Source organism: Dendropsophus ebraccatus, chromosome 5 (genome assembly GCF_027789765.1).
Source record: "Dendropsophus ebraccatus isolate aDenEbr1 chromosome 5, aDenEbr1.pat, whole genome shotgun sequence".
In the NCBI taxonomy this organism is placed as follows: Eukaryota; Metazoa; Chordata; class Amphibia; order Anura; family Hylidae; genus Dendropsophus; species Dendropsophus ebraccatus.
The window spans coordinates 132,249,150-132,273,245 of NC_091458.1; the positions used below are offsets into that span (position 1 = coordinate 132,249,150).

The window sequence follows — 24,096 nt, forward strand, 5'->3', positions numbered from 1 at the left end:
TTTAATATTCATCTGTTCATTGTATACATTGTGCATGCAAAGCAAGTGGTTTTCTAGATGATTGGCGAACAAATGATGATTTAGTTTGTGTTATTCTTTTCTTATGTAATTACAGGAATTAGATCTGAGCTGCCTATACACCTGACATATAAAAGAATTCACTGCCTTCTGTAGATTAAGCAAAGTACATGTCAAAAATGTGTCTCGAATTTCTGCTCAAAATACATGATCAACTTAAATTAAAGGTTCCTTCATTATGTGCAGCCGGAATATTGATAAGAATAAGCTCTAAGAATAAACTACATCTATATATGACATGACTGTAACCTTTATAAAGATTTTATTATTCTCAAAGTGGAGTGTTAAAGTCAGAACTGAATATAATCTCAGCTGGACTCTTTTTAGAATTTTTTTTCCCCTGAACTACAGTATGTTGCTTTTCCACCTCCAGAGAAAAAAAAAAACACACACACATTTGTTAAAAGCTGTAATACCAGGAAGATTTCTATTGTTTTTAGGTATGGAAGTGATAGTAGAGGGAAAGGGGAATAAAGGGCTAATTCATGGAAACTGTCCAATAGAAATAATAGCTCACTGGTCCACCACAACCGAACACAGTACAACTTTCATAATTTTCAGAACGGAGATTAACATCTGCACTCTGGCTGGTTGCTATGGGGAACATGTCCAGTTTTGCAGTTAGTTTTGATAAATGAGGTCTGTTGGGGAAGTTTTATTAGTCCATTTATATGTATATTAAAGATCTATTTGTCTTGGAGATAAACTCCCATATTGTTAGAGGACTAGAAGTACAGTTAGGGCACATATGCAAAGGAATAAATACGGTACTTTAAGTAAAGTTGGGAGGGAGTCTTGTCATCTGATTACTATTTGTTTAACCAATGTAGAGCTGCTGAGAGAGTGCCCCCAAAAATGGGCCTTAGGCCTTATTCACACATCTCGTAATGTTACAGATCCGTATTTCTGTGTTCGTGTTAGTGCACATTGTTGTCTATTGGGCTATTCACACAATGAGTAGATTACAAGGCCGCAAACCAATGCTGAAAAAAAAAAAGGATAGGTCCTAGTGCGGAACCTCTCATAGAAATCAATAGGATCCGCTATTTTTTATGGATTGTAATCTGTTTGGCATCCGTATTTCCTTAAAAAATAAGGATGAGTTAAAACTGACATGTTAAAGGAAAAAAAAAAGATTTACAGAAATGTGGATGATCTACACATGCCCAATCCATAATTTTTAGAGGATTGTACAGGTGGATAGTGGGAGGAATCTACGGATTTGAAAAAGATACTTAAAGTGTGCATAAGGCCTTGCAACTACCCAAAGTTTTGGCGGGAATAGAATCAGTCTAGAGGACACACAGCCTTTTGTTCACATCAGTAATTGTGCACAATATTTTTGGACCTCTCGGGGAAGTCAAGGAATATGCACACAGATCTATGAAAGGTCATTGAGGTCATTGGTCCTCAGGAATCAAGAGCGCTTTAAAAATAAATAATGATAATGATTATAATAATAATAATTAGAGATTAGCAAATTAGATTCTGTTTTGTACAAAGCAAAACTAAACTAAATTCATCTCATTCAAGCTGCCAGCTCAGTGCAGAGGGAAGAGACCTCCCGGGGACCGCCATAGGGGCATCCATGTTTTCCAGACATTTTTCAGGCGGTCCCTGGGTGGTATCCTCCCTCTGCACGGAGCCAGCAACCTGAGGGAAATGAGTGCAGATCAGTTTTGCTTCATACGAAGCCAAATGAATCTGAATCGCTCATCTATAAAACACAGCTTAACATAGCAGTGTCTCAAAAAAGTCATTACACGATTATGTTCACATAACATAACAAAAATGACGTGTGTTTTTATTAGATAGCCATGACTTATTGACAAATAATGGGCATTATTTTGTAACAACGGCCATTATTATACATTAAATAAATAATGTTTTTTTATTTGTCATTAAATGACTGATCCAATAAAAAAAGGATGTCATTATAACGGTGTGTGAACATAGCATCCAGTAAAATGAAAAACTCCATGTGTAGGAAACCTCTAGGGATCCATGGCTGAAGGATGTCCTTTCCATTAAAGTGGTAATGGCAAATTCATAATAAAATTGTACATGGTGCCAGATATCCACTTAAAGGGGTAGTGCGGTGAAATTATTCACAGAATAACACACATTACAAAGTTATACAAATTTGTAATGTATGTTATGTCTGTGAATCGCCCCCTTCCCTGTGTCCCCCCACCCTCGCACGTGTACCCGGAAGTATGGTGCATTATACACTACCTGATCCGTGTCGCGCCCGTCCGCCATCTTGTGCAACGACGTCATCTTCGGACTTTCTATGAGTCCTTGCACACTAAGGAAATCCTGCGGATAACTTGCAGCTGATTCCGTCTCCATGCTCCCGCTTGATGTTTCCCGGCCCCATAGGCTCCATTCTATTGTCAGGTGGACTCTGTCGTCCGCCCCAAGAAGTGACATGTAAATTCTTTGGGCAGACGTCTGAATCCACCTAAACCTAGATTAAGGCCTATGTGATGGCCACAGAATCAGTGGCAAGTTATCCGCACAATTTCGGTAGTGTGCAAGGGCCCTATTAAAGCAAAACTACCCGTACAAAGCTTCTGGATCTATAGGTTTCCCATTTTCAAAGTCATGCCCCCCTTTTGTTTAGTGCTCCTGGGAAGTCTGCTTCTTCTGTAGTGAATAGATGGACTGCAGAACCGTTCAGACAGTGTGAAAACATCGAGTCACTGCTTTGTTAATTGGAAAAATAACATGAAATGACTCCATTTATTCATTTGTAGGCTTATTTACAAAAATATGGCTAATCTTCCTTTAAGTGCAAATTGCGGGAATTAGCTAGTGGTAATTTTTTTTCTTTCCAATTTACAAATTTATGTCAGCTATTAACTTTAAATTCTTGGTTTTTTCCAATTAAGTATTTGTACATTACATAAAGAACCATTAAACGTAAAACGCAAGCTATTTAGAATGCTACTACTAGAGTTGTAATGCTTACAAAGTTACTGATTTCACTTTGCATTTCCGGATAATGCTCTGAATCGAAATAACCTTGAAAAGTTTGTCCACAGTTAGTTTTAGGCTTATAGCAACTCAACTTAACTATACTGTTATCTACTATATACTGTATGCAGAAAAAAGTTATATATACCCAGCCTAAAAATTTAAACTTCATAGTGTTTAAAGTAATTTACAAATATATTGTACTGAATTAATTTAACTTCTATCATTTATTTCAGTAAATAAGGCCAGTGACTCAGGCACACACGCAGATATTGAGTTTAATATAATTCTGTTTTACAAAGCTATAATACAGACCCATATGTACAGAAATGTAAAAACATATGACATATATAAGTAATTCCATAATAATGGGGCCATACATTGAGCATGGAATGCCTACGGCTCTGCCTTTCGAATAGGGTCTACAAATCTGTGTTTTCCACTATCTTAATATATGCTATATTTCAACTAGTCTCTGAGCACAGAACTTATGAATAACTCATGCAGGGAGAAGTGGGAGTATATGGTGAGAGAAGGGGAGACATGAAATTATTTCACATATAGAGTATAAAGCATTTATAAAGTAATATATATAAACCATTGTTTTTCTGAGTGCCGCAAAAAGGGCACAGAAGAACAACCCTGGCACCATATACATGTCTAAATACCTCAATCAAGGCAAACTGACTCTTTTATTTGAATTGACAGAAAGCTCAGCTTCTACTCTGTGTTGTCACTCCTGCTGGTTCTGTTACCTTCCCCTGAAAAAGAAAAGAGCAGAAGTGTTGGCAAAGGCTCAAAAATGTGTTCAGTTAACAGTTTTGGGCTATGTTCACACTATGTATATTTCAGGCTGTATTTGGTCCTCACGTCAGGTCCTCATAGCAACCAAAACCAGGAGTGGATTGAAAACACAGAAAGGAACTGTTCTCACAAAGTTGAAATTGAATGGATGGCCGTCATTTAATGGCAAATATTTGCTGTTATTTTAAAACAACGGCTGTTATATTGAAATAATGGCCGTTATTTACTGTTATATGGCGGCTATCCACTCAGTTTCAACATTGTGTGAACATAGCCTTTCTGTGTTTTCAATCCACTCCTGGTTTTGGTTGCTATGAGGACCTGACATGAGGACCAAATACAGCCTCAAATATATGTAGTGTGAACCCAGCCATAATGTGGAAGATGAGGTCCAGTATTGTAAAATCTAGTAATGAGTAGTGTTAAATGAACTTGAGAAAACTGTTCAGGTTTGGCAACTTCTCCGAACCCGAACGCTCGGCATTTGATTCCAGGTCCCTGGAGAAGTTGGGTGCCGTTGGCTATATCCATGTTTTCCAGGACTCCCTAGGGCAACATTCAATTTTTCAAGATGCTGGGAATCAAATGTGAGCATTCGGACTCAGAGAAGTTGTCAAACCCGGATAGTCCGCTCTACAGTAGCGGTGAGTTCTATCACCAGGCATCCATGTGGACCAATGCTTGTGCTGCCTAGGAAGTTTCATTATTCCAAAGTTTATTCATTAAGGAGGACTTATTAAGATTGGTCCATTCGTATGCCAGTCATAAATCAAGCCGCGCCCCCATTCACCCTGCCGGATTTACTAAAAGGCGGGCAGAGCAGTTGTAGATTTCTGCCATTGTTTACACCTGTTTGCAAGTGTAAACCATGATAAATTAGGCGTAATAGGAGGCCACACCTTCTTCCCAACTTATCCCCATCAGTCTTACACCTGGCATTCACAACAGAAAAGGCAAAAATCTGCCCCTTTTCTGTGGCATACGCCAAGGACACACATTAATTAATTTGAAGTTTATCCAGGATTTTATAATAAATACCTGTTTTTTACACCTTCCTGTAGCTTTTTCAGTGTTTTTGTATTAAATATACAAAGTGTTTTTTCTTTCTTTTAATGCAGTTTATGGAATTACTGGATAATAAGATAATAAAGCTTCAATCTAGTCAATAATGGAGGTTCTCAGGGCAGAATACATTATGTTTCATCTAGAGAGCTTAATTATGGAATCTGATCCTTTGGCTTAAATGACATTTTAAAACAAAAATTGCTTTACTGTGTATTGTGCTGTGTTGATGCAAATGTGGCCTTTGAGTTTTTTATGACCACTACTGTCATAGGTATAAACTAACAAAAGAGCAATCCAGCAGCACAGGAAAAAGACACTTAAGGTCCCCCCATACATCTTACACTGTGGTTGTCCCTATCGGCTGCCTGGTGTATGGGGCTCCTCCAAATGGCCACCGACAGATGCTGGTAGTGATATAGGTCAAACATGATGGAAAATTACATCCTTACCCATTTGTTCTGAGATTAGCAAGATTATGGATGCAGTTTACCCCTCCCCGCCAAATGTTCATGTGTGTGAAGAGGACTGGTGGGGCTGGGGGGATAGATATATGGCCTCCTTTAGTAAATGTGTGCCTCTCTAGCCAGATCCCCACATCCAAAACAATACAAAGTACTTGTTTAGTCAGCGATTTCTTGAGAAAGACTTATACAAAAGCCAAAATGTTGCACTGTAGTGTAAATAAATAGTCACCCAAATTTACGGAAGTGCTGACGCAACGCGTGCTTTGATATGTACATCCCAAGGCAGCAATGATAAAACACTTTGAAGTAAGACTATTTCTTTACCAAGTTAGTCAGTTGCCTGTTTCTGTAATGAAACCTGCCCGTTACTTTGTATGTAACACAGGCGCGCATAGAATTATCTTTCCCTTAAAAAAAAAATTCCCTTCTTTCTCCATTTTATTTCTTCTCGCAAAGGAAGTAATGAATTAAAGCAACATTCCAGAGGCCTTAAAATTAGTTACCCAGCCTTTAAACAGTGCTGTCCTATTCTTAAAAGGGACCCAATCACCCCAATTGGGGTGATTTGGTTCTCTGGAGCACTGTATAAAGCTCCTGTGCAGCTCGCAGCACGTACCGGCTGCGACCGCAGCAGCAGATTTGTACCAGAGAGAATTAAGTTTAATCCCCCCGAGCATGGCAGGTAGAGGTGTGGCAGGTAGTCATCTGGGCGGCTCCCCACCTGTGTCTAGTCACCGCTCTCTCCCTGTCAGCGTGCTGGGCGGGGGTAAGTGACAGGCACAGAAGCCCATTACTGGCACCTTTCCCTGTCAATCATCCCTGACGAGCAAACTGACAGGGAGAGAGAGAGGAGACTAGACACGGGCAGGGAGCTGTCCAGATGAATACCTGTTTCGCCTCTCCCAGCTGTGTGCCGGAGGGTTAAACTTCATTCTCTCAGGTATAAAGTCCAATACATGCCATGAGCTGCACAGGAGCTTTATACAGTGCCGCAGGGAACCAAAGTGATTGTCCACTGCTACTGCTGCTTAATGTGCTCCCTAACGTCAATGGGAAATTAGAGCGGCAGTGCACACACCTCATTGAATAAGGACTGCAATTGATTATTTATGACCATCTAAATAATGAAAATGCTTATTATTTGCCAAACATTTTGCAAAGTACGGCTGTTTTTTTTTTAATTATTTTATTGACACATTAATTTCACTTAAAATTACAGTTGCATTTATCTTTTATTTTACTGTGTGAACCTAGCCTCTCATAATGTAAAGGAAAGATGTCAAGAATTCCCAGAAAAGCAAAAGATAAACCCATATATCCTGCAGCTTTACGTTCAAGTGTATTATTGGGATGTGACATCAACCAAGTCCTTGAGGATAATTCTGGTATTACCCTGAAGTATCGAAAAAGTAGCCAGACATCTGTTGGTATCACTGAGAGTTATTGGTGAGGTTAGAATATTGTAGACTCCAATGTTTTACGCTAAATTTATGATTTTTATGTAATTTACTTTTCTAGAAGGTCACGTTAAAGGTCAGCCATAGATATTTTATGGCCAATTATGTCATCTATATTAATAAATACATTCCAATTTCGTATGTCTAATTATATTAACAGATAGGATGTAAAAGGGCAGAGGAGTTATATAAAATGGAAAGGTGGTACCAATGTGCCCTCAACAATATTGATAATAAAAAAAGATGATCTTCATAAATTACTTTTAAAACCTTTTTAGAGTAACACAAGGCTTGGTATTCAGCTCGATTCCCCCTATTTTCATTTCCTTTGTTATTGCCCTATCCCCTCTATTTTCCTTTCCTCTTTCTTGTATAGTCAACTGCATCTGCCATGCCAACAACCTTTGGTTGACAGGGCACAATGGGTGTTTGCTACAGGTTGGGGAACATTGCTCTTGTACAGGGTTACATGGTCACCAGTCCACTGACAGTGTATCAGTACAGTAGTGTGAATATTTAAACAGTTTTGGAGCTCCCAGCATCATTATTCATTATACTGGTAACTCCAAAACTGTTTAAATACTAATTAATTAGTATTTCTAATTCTAATTTTGGTATATTTGGTTCAGGCAATTTTGTTTACACATCCCTTCAATGGAAGAAATATACAAAAATTACAACGAAAAAATTTAAAAGGTGATCCAGGCACCCTACACTCTGACGAGCACGGGGCACCTGAGTAAATACTCAAGTCTCTGATTTCAATGTTACTCGAGTCAAGAAGTAGAGCATTAAAAAATACTTGACTTGAGTAACAAGCACTCGAGCATTTTAGTGCTCACTCAACACTAGTAGTCACTTAGATAGTAAAGCTGCCGTAAGAAAATGTGCACAAAACACTAAAGATGAAGGGCTACAACATAAAAAATTGACTGAAATTTTGGGAATTTGTGTTTATTTATTATTAGGCTATGTGTATGGGTTACACTAAAAAAAAAAAAGCAATAACCTGCCAAGGAGATACAGAACGATACAAAGATTTTTTTTTTACGTTGTCAGTAACTGTATAGACTCCACAGCTTTAATGTTTAGTATATTAAAATCATATCTATCTATACTGTAATGCTTAAACAGACGCTCGCACTCTGAAGTGGTTTTTCTCAATTCAAGTTTATAATTTTCGCATTGTTTGATCCTTCATATCAGATATATAATGCTTACAGGGCTTTGAAACAATTTGTAAACCACTGTGGCAAAATTTTTTATGTTTATTTTTTGTACATATATATCATTAAATCCTGACCATGTTTAGTTCTGTTGCCTAGTTAGAAACAAATTTTTACTTGTTACATTGCCTGTGATTATTTGTGAATATATCAGGTTTAGTTGTGTTACTTGCAAATTTCCAATTAACACCTAGGATGTAATGAGCATGGGGTCAGGCAATAAGGCTCGGTTGACGACTGATATGTAAACAAACAAAAGGTGAAAGTGCCAAAAGTGCATTAGTCACACAGGCCATGCAGTCTATGGAAATGCATTGATTATGTAGCAGTTCACATACTCAGATTTGTTTTAATGAGCTATAGAAAAAAAAAATATAAGCACATATATGCTGAATTTTAATCTTTCTTTCCTACACTCTTAAATGAGCCGCATATTTGGTAGGTCTAAGCATTTACTTCACTTGCCTTTTTTACGCTATGTACCCACTATAGGCCATCATTTAACAGCAAGAGGAAGCTGTCTTTTCATAATGACAGCCCCAAATAATGATCATTATTAGAGATGAGTGAGTAGTGAAAAATCAAAATTCGATTGGAACAGACCGCGATGTTCCACTGTTCGATTGAATAGCGAACCCTATTAAAGTCTATGGGAGAAAAATGCTTGTTTCTTGGACACCTCCAAGTGGTCGAATTTAGGTTTCCAAGTCCACAATGACACCTTGGAAATCTATGCGAATACCTCTGGAATTAAACTGGAACAGCAGGAAAAGCATGCTTGGGTGCATCTACTGTAACACACCCAAGTTGCTGTATTACGCCACTATCACAGGTTTTGAACCATACACTCCAAACACAATATATAGCGACAGGTGCCAGGTGTTTTACTGCTTTCAATGAGGCGCAGAGTGCAAAAAACCCTGCAACACTTTATTATTTTTTTTGTCTTTCAACTATGTCTACACTGATGTATATACTATATCTCAACATTCATGTGTGCCAACAGGTGGCAGGTGTTTTACTGCTTATAATGAGGTGCAGAGGGCAATCAACTACTGCGTCTTATTACAAACTAGGGCAAAAAAGTCTGACACAAGTCTATGCAAGAAAATTATAAGCTGCGGGACTGCCCATCTCTATCTGATATGATTCTAGCCAGCTATGCTCTACTAATAGTGGAAGCAGCTATATGCTGTCTGTGCCCTGTAGTAGCCCTGATAAGGGCTTTTATGGTCTCTCCTTCCTACAATCTTTTAAAATCCTCACTGTCCCTACTCCAACATATATCCACTCAACTACCTGCAACACATACATTGAAAGAAGAAGTAGAAACATTGCAGCCTATCTTTCACAGTGAGCAGCAGCTGCTTGCCTATCTGTGAGAATAAGCTGATGTACTGGTAGCCGGTTGATTTGCTGATTATCCACAGATAAATGTTATGCTGTGTAAAGTTGTAGTCCTTAAAGGGCTTTTGGGGTTTTTCCTGCTTAGAATCACTCCTCACTCTCCCTACTCCAGCCTCTCTCCCTGACTACCTTCAACATGGCATCTGATGACGAGCAGGGAAAGTCAAGTTCTTATACTCTGGCGGTCACATTAGTAAACCAGCCAATGAATGTAGACGCTATTCTAAGGATACCAGCGTGCTCCTAGGGCCTTTCACACCCCCTGCATAGTAATTGGCTAGAAATAGGCGCCAGGGAAGGTGGGTGGGGAAACAAATTTTTACTGGGTTTTTAGTCGGCTGCTCAATCGAAAATGAGTATTTCAAATAGTGTAGTATTCGATCGAATGGCTACTTAATAGAGTCATTATCAATAGACGGCTGTCATGTAGCTTTAAGAAGTGTCTTTAGAAGTGGTAGTAGCCAAAAACTATTTTAGCTCTCATGGTCATAGCAAATATGTGTGCAGAAATCCTTGACAGCTCCACACAGAGTCCCTTCGGTTGTGTATTACAGAGCCTTGGGCACTCAGCGTGCCGCTACATTGTGCTTTCCCTTATGTGATTCATATTGTTAGGCTTTACGGTGATGACAAATATATTATCTGTAACAATGAAAAAACACGTCCTTCTATAATAATATACATTATAGAAGAAATGCAAAACAGCAAATGGTTTGAATGGCGGGAAGTAATTTCATGTCTAATTATTTAATAAAACCTGGCTCTACAGCTCAAAACCTCTCAAAAAGAGAAAGGGCATACAATCATATAGTTACTGGAGCTCATTGTTCCTAACACTTTGAACAGTTTTAATGGAGGAAACCACGGAAGCCATTCCAAGGATTCTCTCGGAAAACAAGTAATAATAGACATTTACTACATACATATGTATTCAGGGCTGATCAATTGTACTAGACGTACCATTTCCCATCATCATACGTTTTACTTACTATATTGTAATGTACAGCACATGATATCATTATTTCTCTTACCAAGGTAACCCATTTGCACATTGGCGCCATAGGTTGCTCATACTGCCCGTCACAGATCTTCTAGCTGTCACAGGCTGTATATATAAAGAGGTAATCATTATAATTATGTATGCAGCATAGGTTATGTTCATGATAAAAATAACCATGGAAAATGTCGCCAAAAATGATTATGCTGTATAAAGGAGTGATGCTTGGCTCTGTGTTATTCATGTGTCTTTGATTTTTCTCATTTACATTTCTGTTCATATATTACAAGGTTTCCAGTTTATTGGATCCTGCAGCAGAAACCAAATTTGCATTGGATGTTTGGGCTTAAATTGAAATGTAATCAAATGGTATTGCTAGAATCCGAATATAAATGGAAACGGTCGAGATTTTGTTTATTCGCTTTAGTATCACAGTACTATGTTTATTTACAGGTGGTTGGACCTACAGCATAGTTATTTTTTGTTGTTGTTGTTGTACATCTCTATATTATATAAGTCAGAGATGAAAACAGAGATGACACCTTCTCATATCTCACTTATGTAGCACATCTTGTAAGTGAGATGCTTAGATTGCATTGGTGAATGGACAAACATTGTAGTGACTGGCACAAGGTGAAGGCATCGGTGTAGTGACTGGACAAGGAGAGGAGCCTAGCCGCTGCATTCAGGTTAGATTAAACAGGGGAGGACTTAGGGCCCAATTATACAGAACGATAATCTGCCGAATAATGGTATATGCACACTATGGAAATCACTTGGGTAACTTACTGCTGATTCCGCTGCTTGTCCCCATGCTCTTCCGCTTCACTCTCTGCCTGTCCCTTTTACACTATTTTATGGTTAGGCGGATTCCGCTGTTTACCAAAAAATTTTTTTGAGCAGATGGCAGAATTTGCCTGCGCGTAGTTTGAAGCCTATGGGACCTGTGGAACTTTAAGCAGGAGTGCTGGAGGCGGGCGGCGGAATCTGCGGCAAGTTATTTCCGTAGTGTGCATATACCCTAAGGCTGATTCGGCAGATTAAATAAAGACAATGATCAGCTGATAAAACAATCACTGGCTAATCATTTTAGTTTAATCCACCTTAAAAATGATCAGCTGCCAGGCGCACAACGCTAGTTCTTTATCCTTTGTTCTGCTCCAGGATGCGGGAGATGGATTTCTGCAGCATGAGGACAACAGGTTTCTCCACAAGTGCGGTCCAGGTGTGAGCAGCAGATGTCTCTAAGAACCCGTGGCTGACCCGCAAGAGTCAGTGCAAAGCAACAGGGATTAGGCAAAGTATACATGGTCAGCAAGCCAGGTCATTAGAAGGAGTGCCATCAGAGTGCCAGGGATGAGACGGGTAGCGTAGTCAGACAGGGGAAGGGGGAAGGGTGAGGGAAGGCAGCTTCAGAAGCAGGTCAGGCAGTTTGAATCAAGAATGGGAGAGGGAGACAGTACAGAGGAAGTTAGCAAAGCATGTAATCCAGAAAATAGGCACAGGTCAGGATGCACAGGAATACAGAAAAAACTGCACACAGATACCTTTGCTTGAAATGCTAGAACTCAACAATGCTCAGGCAAGGAAATGGCAGGTGGAGCTATTTGTATCATTAAAGTAAATATGACCCGTGGCTCTCCAACAGGATTGCAATGTACAGTATTATGTGCATTGGAAGGCCAAATTGAAATGTGAAATCAAATTATAAGGGATCCAGATGAGCGTTAGCAGAGACATAACTGAGTAGGTGAGAGAAGAACAAGTATTTCAGGAGTTTAGAGATGAATGGGACAGGTCAATAGCAATGAGGCAAAGCTCAAGTGATGGTTATTTCAGTAATTCAATAATTCAATATATTTACTTATTTCATATTATATGTATGCATAGGTTGCATCACACCCTGCCACTGGGATTCACAGTTCTATCTAGGTTGTGATCGGAGCCAGCACCCATATTTCAGATAACAATAGCAATGTATCCGTGGTAGACTTAAAAAATAAATAATGAAATAAAGGTTGCTCAGCAAAGCATTTAGCATGTTTCCCTAGGGAAGCTTCTGAGCAATCCAATATTGATAGCATCCCTATGACGTTCCCTAAAGCCAGTTCTTCTGAATGTGGCCTTGTTGATTTAGAAATCTTTATAGTGAACACTATGATTTCCTGGATACCTTTCAATTTATACAGCTCTTCTCTAGTGAATTAAATAGTGATTGAGCAAGGACGTGATCATTTTATTAAGGAAAATAAATAGGAATGTATAACAAGATGAATTAAATAGCAGCCTTATGCTAATATATACAATTTACCAATGGTTACAGAAACGCTCAAGCGAGAAGAAAATGCTTTGACGGGTTTAATCGAAAGCTTTACCAGTTGCTGGTTCTCTGTAGGTATCTACACAAATTTCTAGGAATCACTGACATAAAATACTGTCAAATCTATCTATCGATCTATCTATCTATCTATCTATCTATCTATCTATCTATCCATCTGTCTCCTATCTAATCTATCTTCTATCTATCTATCTATCTATCTATCTATCTATCTATCTATCTCCTATCTATCATCTATCTATCTATCTATCTATCTATCTATCTATCTATCTCCTATCTATCTCCTATCTATCTATCTATCTATCTATCTATCTATCTATCTATCTATCTCCTATCTATTCTATCTATCTATCTATCTATCTACAAAGCACAAATACCGCAGCACTCAGTAGAAAGAGCTTTGCCCGGTGCAGTGGTTAACACCCCGATCCACAGGTGTCTATATAGAAATCCAGAAATAGAAATAAATATATCTATCTATCATCTATCTATCTATCTATCTATCTATCTATCTATCTATCTATCTATCTATCTCCTATCTATCTAATCTATCTATCTATCTATCTAATCTATCTACCTATCTATCTCCTATCTATCTATCTATCTATCTATCTATCTATCTATCTATCTCCTATCTAATCTATCTATCTTCTATCTATTATCTATCTATCTATCTCCTATCCAATCTATCTTCTATCTATCTATCTCCTATCTATCTATCTATCTATCTATCTATCTATCTATCTATCTTCTATCTATCTCCTATCTATCTATCTATCTATCTATCTATCTATCTATCTATCTATCTATCTATCTATCTATCTATCTATCCATCTCCTATCTATCTATCTCCTATCTATCTATCTATCTATCTCCTATCTATCTATCTATCTATCTATCTATCTATCTATCTATCTCTCAACCAGCCCTGCTGAAATCAAGTGAATGCTATTGATTATCTTATTACTTTGTTACAATAGCACCTGCCAGCGGGCAGGTCAGTCATGTGGTCTGAATCACAAGAGTAACCCCTGGTAATGCAGACCTTGTCCATTAGTGGTCATTTTGGGTGTTTCTGTCATTTTGGGGACTTTCGTAGGAGAAGGGAATAAATGAATAAATAAATAAATAAATAAATTCTAATTTTGGTTATTTAAGTGTTGTTAATGCTATATTATGTCATAACTTGTAAGCTTTTGTGGACAGGGCCCTCCTTCATCTTGTTTCAGAAATGAGTGTGTATTTCTGTAATGTCTGATGTAATGCCTTTTTACGCCAATCATTAAGGGTATGTACTTATTCTAGGCTGCTGCCTTTTTATGGCAGGTCTTGAATAAGTGATTGTGGGCCCCTATCAGGAATCTATCAGGAATAGACCGATCGTGACTGCGACATGTAAAGCATTTGCTAGTCCATTTGCTAGTCATGTAAAGCATTTGCTAGTCCATGCTTCTCCATGGCAGCCAAGGATGCCCCCAGAGCTGCCATGGATGCCTGTGCACCCGGCTGTGCACATCCATTACAACCTGAACAATAACATTATTTTTTCATTTATCCCGCACAGTGAATGCCGTAAAAAATAAATAAACATTAAAAAAAAAAAAAAAACACTAGGATTGTTTCATTTTGTTACCCCAAAAATAGTAAGAAAAAGTCCTAATTATCCCCTAAATAAAACTGATAAAAAGTACAACTTTTCTCACAAAAAAAGAAGCCTTTATACTGCATGGCGATGTCAATATGTTGAAAATAAAATAAAAAGGTTATAACACACTTGGGAGGCGACTATGGAAAAATGAAAAAAAAAAACAAAAAAAAAAAACATGGTCATAAAGGTCCAGAATGTGTGACTGGGCAAAGTGATAATACTAGTACTACTAAGTAGTAGTAGTAATAATAATAATAATAATAATTAAAGATGAGCAAACCTTTAAAAAGTTTGGTTCGGCAGGTTTCGACGAACTTTAATGTAAAGTTCTGGTTCATGCCGAACCGCATCAAACTGCATTAAAACAGCTAAACACCTGCAGTTTTTTTGCTGTTTTTTTTTATGTGGTTTCTAAAGGTCGCTCCTTATACTGACATGTCAGAGCTTCCTGGGGGTCCTTCTTCTCTTGTCCCGTCCCGGCCTCTTCAACTGTGAATGCCCACTCAGCCAATCACAGGCTGATTAGGATGGGACAGCACCGTGGTCTGTGATTGGCTGAGCTGGCTGTCACTCTTGTCTTAGGAGTTACAGCCCACTCAACCAATCACAGGCTGACTGGGATGGGACAGCACCGTGGTCTGTGATTGGCTGAGTGGGTTGTCACCCTATATTATTATATTATATTTCCCAACCAGGGAGATGTAAATATTTGAAGATCTACCTTTTTTGCATTATGCTAATGGACAGATTTTGTATAGGAGATGTATATCCCACCATTTAAAGTAAAAGCGCCTACCTAAGGCCTCATCCACACATCAGGAATCAGGATCATTGATGTACTGGAGAAACCAATCATATGACATCAGTGATGCGTTCATTTTGCATCCATTTTTGTGAGGGGGGGGGGTAATAAATGACCAATGAAAGGGTTAGCCAGGCAATGCAGTAAATATGGACAGTACACCGGTATGTTGATAACACCCTACAAATCCATGGGTACTTTTTCTGCCCTTAAATTACTATCCTGATTTACGGTCTGATAATACTGATGCGTGGATGAAGCCTAAGGCTGCATTCACACGTTCCGTGAAGTTGTCCGTGCTCACGGATCCGTGCGCACAGACAATTTTACAGCCCATTGCTTTCTATTGGGCTATTCAGATGTTCCGTGATTTCACGGATCCGTGATCCGTTCCGTTAAAAAATAGGACATGTCATTACTTGGAACGGATGCACGGAAAGGATTCCCCATAGAAATCAATGAGATCCGTGTTTTTCACGGATGTACACGGATGTGACATCCGTGTTCATCCGTGAAAAACACGGATGTGATGTAATCAATGTAATTTAAAATGCTTTAACACAGATCCATAAAAAAAAATGGACACAGATACAAAACAGATGAAAAACAGACTGTTTTGCACGGATCACGGAGGTAGTTGCCGGACCACAATCACGGACCGGGAAAAACACTGAACGTGTTAATGCAGCCTAAGGCTGACTAGTCTCTACTCCCAGGAAAGTATCACTTCTGCCTTGAGCTAAATAATTTGATATATACCGGACAAACTAATTCACAAGACTGAGGTTGTTTTACATTATATTCCTAACAGATTATGAGAACTGACAAGACTGGTTAGCTGTAAGCTTGACTGACACTGTACTGACAGCAGAGAAAGGGAAAAGCAGTTTCCATCACCTAGCTTTCCATCACCTAGCTTTCCATCACATAAATGTAAAAAAAAAGTGGTGCACAACCCATGAGTATGGAAACATGTGTTTTACATATTTGGGCGATGTTCACACACCGCCTTCTTTTAGTCATTTGACAGCCATCTTATAGGACAGCAGCTATTGTGAGGCTAAATCACAGACTGTTTTTTTTTAATGGCTGTTCCTTGTATATTGATAGGCATCCTTTTAAATTCAGCTGTTATTTGGCCTCACAATGACGGCTGTAAAAAAAAAGAGGACTGTCAAATTACCAAGACGACATGTGTATAAGTAAAAACTAAACCTACACTTTTTTTTTTTAAGACCGGGTTCACACAGCGTGACACTGGCCATTCCGTGACCTGGCCATGTCACAGAACAGCCGTTGTCAGTGAAGATCATACCAGCCGATACTGGAGTACAAGCCGGATGAACTTCATTTATGTTGAATTGGGATGCGGGGTATCCATGTGCGCATCCCAATTCATCGCACTATCATTGTGGGAACTGACAGTTCTGTGCGGCCGCTATTCAATGAATAGTGGCCGCACAAAATTGAAATGTCAGTTTTCCGTGCGGCCACTTGCAATCCCGACGGGAGTGTATACTATGGGGGAGATTTATCAAAGGGTGTAAAATTTAGACTGGTGCAAACTGGCCACAGCAACCAATCACAGATCAGCTATCAGCTCTGGTGAAAGAAAAGAGGAGCTGTGATTGGTTGCTGTGAACCAGTCTAAATTCTACACCCATTGATAAATCTCCCCCTATATGTATACACTCCGGCTGGGATTCCATTTATTTTTTAACCCAAAGTGTCTTTTGAGTTAATCACAGTTGTTGTTGCATATTGCAACAATGCCCGTGATTAGTTAAAAAAATACATTCTGTGAACTTAACCTAAAAGTGAATGTACCACAAGTACATTATTTTATAGTTTTTTACATAAATAGCATGGCGCCGTTCTGTTACTGAGCACCGCCCGGCATGAACCACTGGGGGCAGGCCGGCCCCAGTGTGACGATCTTAACTCCCCTCTGTGACCTGGCTCCTTTAGAGGGGAGACTGTCACACTGAGGGCCAGCCGGCCCACCTCCAGTGTTCATGCCAGGCCGATGCTTGGTAATAGAGGGGCGTCATGCGCGAGAACCAGGTGGGGGTTCAAAAAAAAAGGACTGCAGCAATGACAGCTATTTCTTTAAAAAAAAAAAAACAGTAATGTACTATTGATACATTCGCTTTAAGATTAATTCATTTTATATATTGATTTGTTCTGGAATAAAAAAAATGTTGCATTATTTTGATGATAAATCTCATTTTATATTGTATAGATTTTATGCATATTAAATTAGTTTAATCAATTTAATTGATCCAAATTTTATTGGCATTTTTTCTCTGCTTACATGCTGCCTTAGGCAATTGTTTTAAGAGAGTGGCATATTAAAAATGGCTGTGGCCTTGCACACCTTCTAAATTTTTTCCTATTAATATTATACCACTTAGTGATCACCCACATGCCTTATGCCGGGCAGCTGAGCATCATCGAGTAGGCTCACAACCCATATGTGGCAGCTGCAGGCTTTATCCTATATTCAGAGACTGCTTGCATCTCCTGTTATTGGATTATTTTTAACCTGATCTCAGTGTGCCGCACAGATAGTATGACATTCTTAGGCCCTTTGACAGCCTCCATACCTGCAATGTAGCCACAGGCAGATTACTGTACGTTACTCTACAATCTTACAGATCAGTGCAGTAACTGAAAAATATTGAATTGATGCATGTAAGCAATCTAATGATTGCTTATGAAAGTGATAATACATTTTTTTTTCCCCACCATCCTTTCACCATCGGAAAATCCAATAGGATTAACAATCTAATATGGTAAAGATCACATTTTTGCTTGATCAATTTAAAAAGTTCTTGAATTTTAAAGTCAAGAACTTTTTCATTTGTCTTAGCAAAAATGTGATTTATGCCGTATGTTGCACTAGTTGTAATAAAACCTATATAGGGTGCACTTCACGGAAACTTAAAATCCGCATAGCAGAAAATGTCTATGACGCGTCAAGACATTTTCTGGATTTCCATCAGGGATTTCCTGAAGGTTTTTGCCTTAGAGAAAGTTTTTCTTCCCTTTGGGGGGGGGGGGGGGGGGAGATATGCGGAAAAAACTATTAGTTTGTGAAGCCTTTTGGAGTTTCCAATTAGGAACTTGTGCACCTCGGGGATTAAATCTAAGTAGGGAGCTACTCTTATATTATTAGGTAATATGTACATTTTTCTCTGCATACCAGCTCTGTAAATAGTTTAACCATGTAATCGTTATAACTTCTGACTTAGCGTAACATTTATGCAGTGGATAATATACACATAGCCGTGTTTCATGTTTTAAATTACTTGTATGTACTTTTATATGTATTGCTACATTTTTGTATTTATTTTGTTGTCATCTGTTCCCACTAATTTACAGATTGCTGCACCTGAGTGAGATGACGTATGCACGTCTTATGCTACGTTTAAACAGAGCGATAATTCGTCCAATCGTTTAACGATTTTGAAGCAACAATTTGGTTCTTATAGCGATCAGCGTTTAGACGAATAAATTGTTAGAAAAATTGTTATCGCGATCATTTTTAAGATTGATTAAGCCCATCTTTTACATAGGGTAAATCGGTGAAAGACTGTTTACATGAAGCGATCTGCGAATTTCCAGCGAACGACGATTTAGTAACATGTTGAAAGATCAAAATGAACGATTTCTCCCTCGTCGTTTGATCGTTTGCTGTGTTTACACGGTACGATTATCGTTCAAATAAGATCGTTTATATGAAAAATTGAGCGATAATTGTTTCAAATAAATGCAGCATAACACTCAGAGGCTTTTGGGTATAAATAGTGGATATGGCAATAGTTTGGCTAGCCATGACTAAGGACAGAGTTTCTGTCTGAAACGTGTAGGCGATAGCTTGAAGACAATGCATCCTTTTCTGTTCCTTTGGCTTTTACAACACTAATTAAAGATATTCGTTTGCACCTTCCTTCGTGGAAACAATCCCAATGTTTGGCCTATACACAAATTGCCCATTCAACAGGATGGAAGTAGGTTGCTGCGGGGGTCCCGATCAGTTAGTGACAGGTGCTTAACCTGTCACTGATTACCTTAAAGGGAACCTGTCACCCCCCCTTGCCGGGGTGAAGGCCGCCCGACCCCCAGCTAGAGCCCCAGATACTAACCCCATCTCGCCAAGTCCCGTTCCTGGAGCCAGTCCCGGGACAGAGATATCTTCGTCTGAAGCCCGAGATGTGTCTGAAGCACATAGAGAATGAATGGAGCTGTCATTCTCTATGGGCGTCGGACTTACCTCAGCAGCCTGCGCGCCGGGCTTCAGACAGGGATATCTCCGTCCCAGGACCGGCTCCAGGAACGGGACTTGGCGAGATGGGGTAAGTATCCGGGGCTCTAGTGGGGGGTTGGGCAGCCTTCCCCCCTGCAGAGGGGGTGGACAGGTTCCCTTTAAATGCTGAGATCGCTATGCATGGTGGCGTTTAAGGGTTTAATGACAGGCAGCTGCGGGATCACAGCTGCCTTTCATTATCCTCTAGGTCATTATGCTCACACTTCACACTGCAGCACTCCCACACACATCAGAACCCTCAGTAACATATTGCTGACCCAAAGGGGTTAATAACATGGCAGGAAGTACAAGAGAAATAGACAGCCCAAGCAACATTTCTGTTTATACCCCTTACATCTTCTTTTTGGTTTATACTGTTTTTTGTTTGTTTGTTTTTTTTATGTGTTATGTGGCGAAGTTGAGGCCAAATAACGTCCATTATTTTGAAGTCGCAGAAGTTATTGTAAAATAATGGATGTTATTTGGCCCTAAAATGACAGCTGTCCGAAATGACGGTTGTCGAATGGCCAGAAAAAAAGTTGAGCACTGAGGATCCCTGCAGTAGGAAAACCTCTGATCAAATTATTTTCTAATGGAAAAGTATTGTCCAAACCATCTAACAAAAAATAATGCTAGTATGTATACATATACGACATTTGGATCTATATGTGCCATTTGCCTTCTTCTACTGTAGGGATAATAGGGTAGATTGTGTTAAACTACATTCAGTTAGTAATAAAACCTGCCATGCCCACATTGAATTGTCTGATGCACAGCTTCTTGGAGGTGAAAAGCGTGTATTAAAGAGGCGACAGAGGCAGAGGAAAAAAAACACATTACAAATTGACTGAGTGGGATAAATCCTCACTTGCTGCCATTATGTGATCAGGGCCTTCAATGGTTGTAATTCCTGATCTAATGCTATGCTCTATAATAGGAAGCTTCATAGAAAAGGGAAGTTTTGTCTATGTTCCTTCTCCACCCCCACCATACATAGTGAACTAACGTACACAACTGCAGTTCGGCCTTCAGTGCGCTTCCACTTGGCAACACTGCCTAGCAACACCATACGAACATAGAGAATTCATACTGGGCATGTATTAGAATAGTAATTGAATGGGGAACTGGATTTTGTCCATAATGCGGAGGCTCGCTCTGCCTTGTTCATGCCACGGCTTTCTTGTCATTAAAATGTTTATGCTGTGCCTGTTAATCTTAACCGTCATGGGGTCTACCCCGTCGGCTTCTGTGCTTTCTGAGGATCCTCACATTTTGCTGGAAAATAAAGCAGACTAAAAAAGACAAGAAAGCCGCGGGCCTGTCGATGCAGATTGCTGATTTTCCTGCTTTGGTCGTGAATTCAGTGCACGATGAAACGGACATTTTTCTTGATGAGAAAATAGTATTAGCATTTGAAGAAATGATACTTTTCAGCAAAGCTTTTGTGTATAATGTTGTAAGGATGCGGGCATCTCATCTGGCGGAAGCTATGGGATCCTTATGGGGTCAAGAGGCCGATGAGCCCATTCATGTACTTTGCTTTTGTATGTAAAACAGTGTGGTGGCTTTTATGTGAAACTCTCAAGTAAAAATAATTATGCTGCCCTGCAGTACAATATAGAGGGGTCCTTGCCTCGGACTTTGCTTTTGAGTACTTTTTTGTTACACCCCTAAAACAGTCCAAATACTGTAATAAAAACAACTTTCTTGTTGGTATAAGAATTAGTTTTATGTTTGCTTGACAAAACCTGCTGTTTGTTGCCTTAAATGATTCTTAAAATGTACTTAAATCTTTAAAGAAACTTAAAATGTAGCTATCGTTATAACTTTCAAAATCTAAATCAACAGTAGATGTGAAGTAAAGCATGACTGCAATATACACTCATTATTATTTTTGTTGTTATCATGCTGTAAAACAAAGCTGAACTTACCAGAAATCCAGGTCCAGTCTCCTGAAGGCTGATTTTCTGCTGGTTGAAAAAAAAAAAAAAATGAAGAGGGACTAAACACAGGAATTCCGACCAGTACAGAGAGTCACGGCTCAATGTGTCCATCAGTCACATGACTGCTGCCTCTCTGTGAGCGCTCAGATGGCCTGGGATACACACAACTTCCTGTTTTCTGAGGGAAAAAAAAGTCAGAAAACAGGAAATGACGTGTTTTCCATTATAATAACAAAAAATAAAAAATAATGAATGTAAATTGCAAACTTGCTTTATATCACATCTACTGTTGATTTAGATTTTGAAAGTTAAGACGACAGTGACACTTTAAACCGTATGTCTTAATGCGGTTAAAAGTGTACCTGTCATGGTCAGCCCTTCCAGATCAGCGCTGAGATCCTCTGTTAATCCAGAAGGTTGGGTGTCCATGGATACTGCGATGCAATGAGACAATAATACATAATGCATTATTATCTGATTGCTTCTACGTATCCATGGAGACCCGACCTTTCAGATTAGCAGACGATCTGTAGACTTCTGATCTGTAAGGGCTGACCATGAGAGGTACACTTTAACCCCTTAGTGACCGCCGATACGGCTTTTTACGGCGGTCACTAAGGGTCCTTATTCTGCTGCCATCAGCTTTTTACGGCGATGGCTGAGAATAAGATAGCGGGGCCGGGGCGGCCCCCACCCCATCCCCCCAGCTTTTCATCTCATCTGAAATAAGTGTCCCCCCAGACCTCAGATCAGCCCCCCCCTAGTAGGGCGATGACTAACCCCCCTCCTTTTCAAGACGGCCGCCGCCATCGCTGTGAACAGACTCCGGTGGCGGAGAGCATGGGGCAGTGATCGGGGACCCCCCTGTGGGGTCCCGGTACAAGCAATTAGTGGTATATACTATATACCGCTGATCGCTTGTGCCACGTGCATCCCGGCACTTTTTATCCCCTGTCACTATAAATAATTGGTGACAGGGGATAAAAAGTGATGTGTCTTGTCCCCCAAGTTGCCCCCCACCCCTCCAGTCACCCCCCGTCCCCCAGTCACCCCCCCCCCCTACCCCTTATACATTACCTGATCCTGGAGCTCCTTTCTCTTCGGCGTCCTGGCTGGTTATGAAGTGCGCATGCGCTCCACAACCAGCCAACTCTGAAAATTTAAAGTGACAGAGACCAATTTGGTCTCTGTCACTGAACTATGATCACTGTGATAGAAAATATCACAGTAATCATAGTAATACAGTGAAAATGAATGTATAAAGTACAAAAAGTGACAAACATACAAAAACATAAAACACACACTTTTTATTATAGTAATAATTGCAGTTTACTCCCAAATTACCCCTAACCCCCCCAGATTACCCGTAACCACTGCACGTTGCCCATAACAACCGCACATTGCCCATAACCACCGCATGTTGCCCGTAACCACTGCACGTTGCCCGTAACCACCGCACATTGCCCGTAACCACCCCAAATTGCCAGTGACCCCCTCCAGATTGCCCGTAACCACCCCAAATTACATGTACTCACCCCAGATTACCTATAAGCACTTCAGTTTATCAGTAACAATCCCAGATTGTCTGTAACCCTTCCAGGTTGCACATAACCCCCCCAGGTTGCCCGTAATCACGCCAGATTACATGTAACCCCCCAGATTGCACGTAACCACCGCACGTTGCCTCTGACCACGCCACAATGCCTCTGACCACCGCACCTTGCCTCTGACCACCGCACGTTGCCTCTGACCACCGCACGTTGCCTCTTACCACCACACGTCACCTCTGACCACGCTACGTCGCCTCTGACCACCACACGTCGCCTCTGACCACGCCACGTCGCCTCTGACCACGCCACGGCACCTCTGACCATGCCACATTGCCTCTGAGCACCCCAAATTGCCAATGACCACCTCCAGATTGCAGTGCCCATGCCAGATTACAGGTACCCCCCCCAGATTGCCTATAAGAACTTCAGTTTATCCGTAACCACCCCACGTTGCCCGTAACCACCCCAGATTGTCTGTAAGCACTGCAGGTTGCCCGTAACCACCCCACGTTGCCCGTATCCACCCTAGATTGTCTGTAAGCACTGCAGGTTGCCCGTAACCACCCCACATTGCCCGTAACCACCCCAGATTGTCTGTAAGCACTGCAGGTTGCCCGTAACCACCCCACGTTGCCTGTAACCACCCCACGTAGCCTGTAACCACCCCAGGTTGCCGTAACCACAGCAGGTTGCCCGTGACCACTGCACGTCGCCTCTGACCATGCCACGTCGCCTCTGACCACGCCACATCACCTCTGACCACGCCACGTCACCTCTGACCACGCCACGTCACCTCTGACCACCGCAGATTGCCTCTGACCACCGCAGGTTGCCTCTGACCACCGCAGGTTGCCTCTGACCACCGCAGGTTGCCTCTGACCACCGCACGTTGCCAATGACCCCCTCCAGATTGCGATAACCATGCCAGATTACAGGTACCCACCCGAGATTACCTATAAGCATTTCAGTTTATCCGTAACCACCCCACATTGCCCGTAATTACCCCACGTTGCCCGTAACCACCCCAGA

At 40.4% G+C, this 24,096-nt stretch overlaps 1 protein-coding gene across 1 annotated transcript in view; it reads left to right on the forward strand.

Moving 5' to 3' along the window:
• The first annotated feature begins 6,666 nt into the window (after positions 1-6,666).
• The window catches only part of LOC138794197 (CUB and sushi domain-containing protein 2-like), a 294,292-nt gene continuing 276,862 nt past the window's right edge, over positions 6,667-24,096 (forward strand). The window contains exon 1 of the mRNA XM_069972974.1: positions 6,667-6,817. Within this exon, the coding sequence (XP_069829075.1) occupies positions 6,667-6,817 (151 nt within the window). The remainder of the gene's footprint in view (positions 6,818-24,096) is intronic.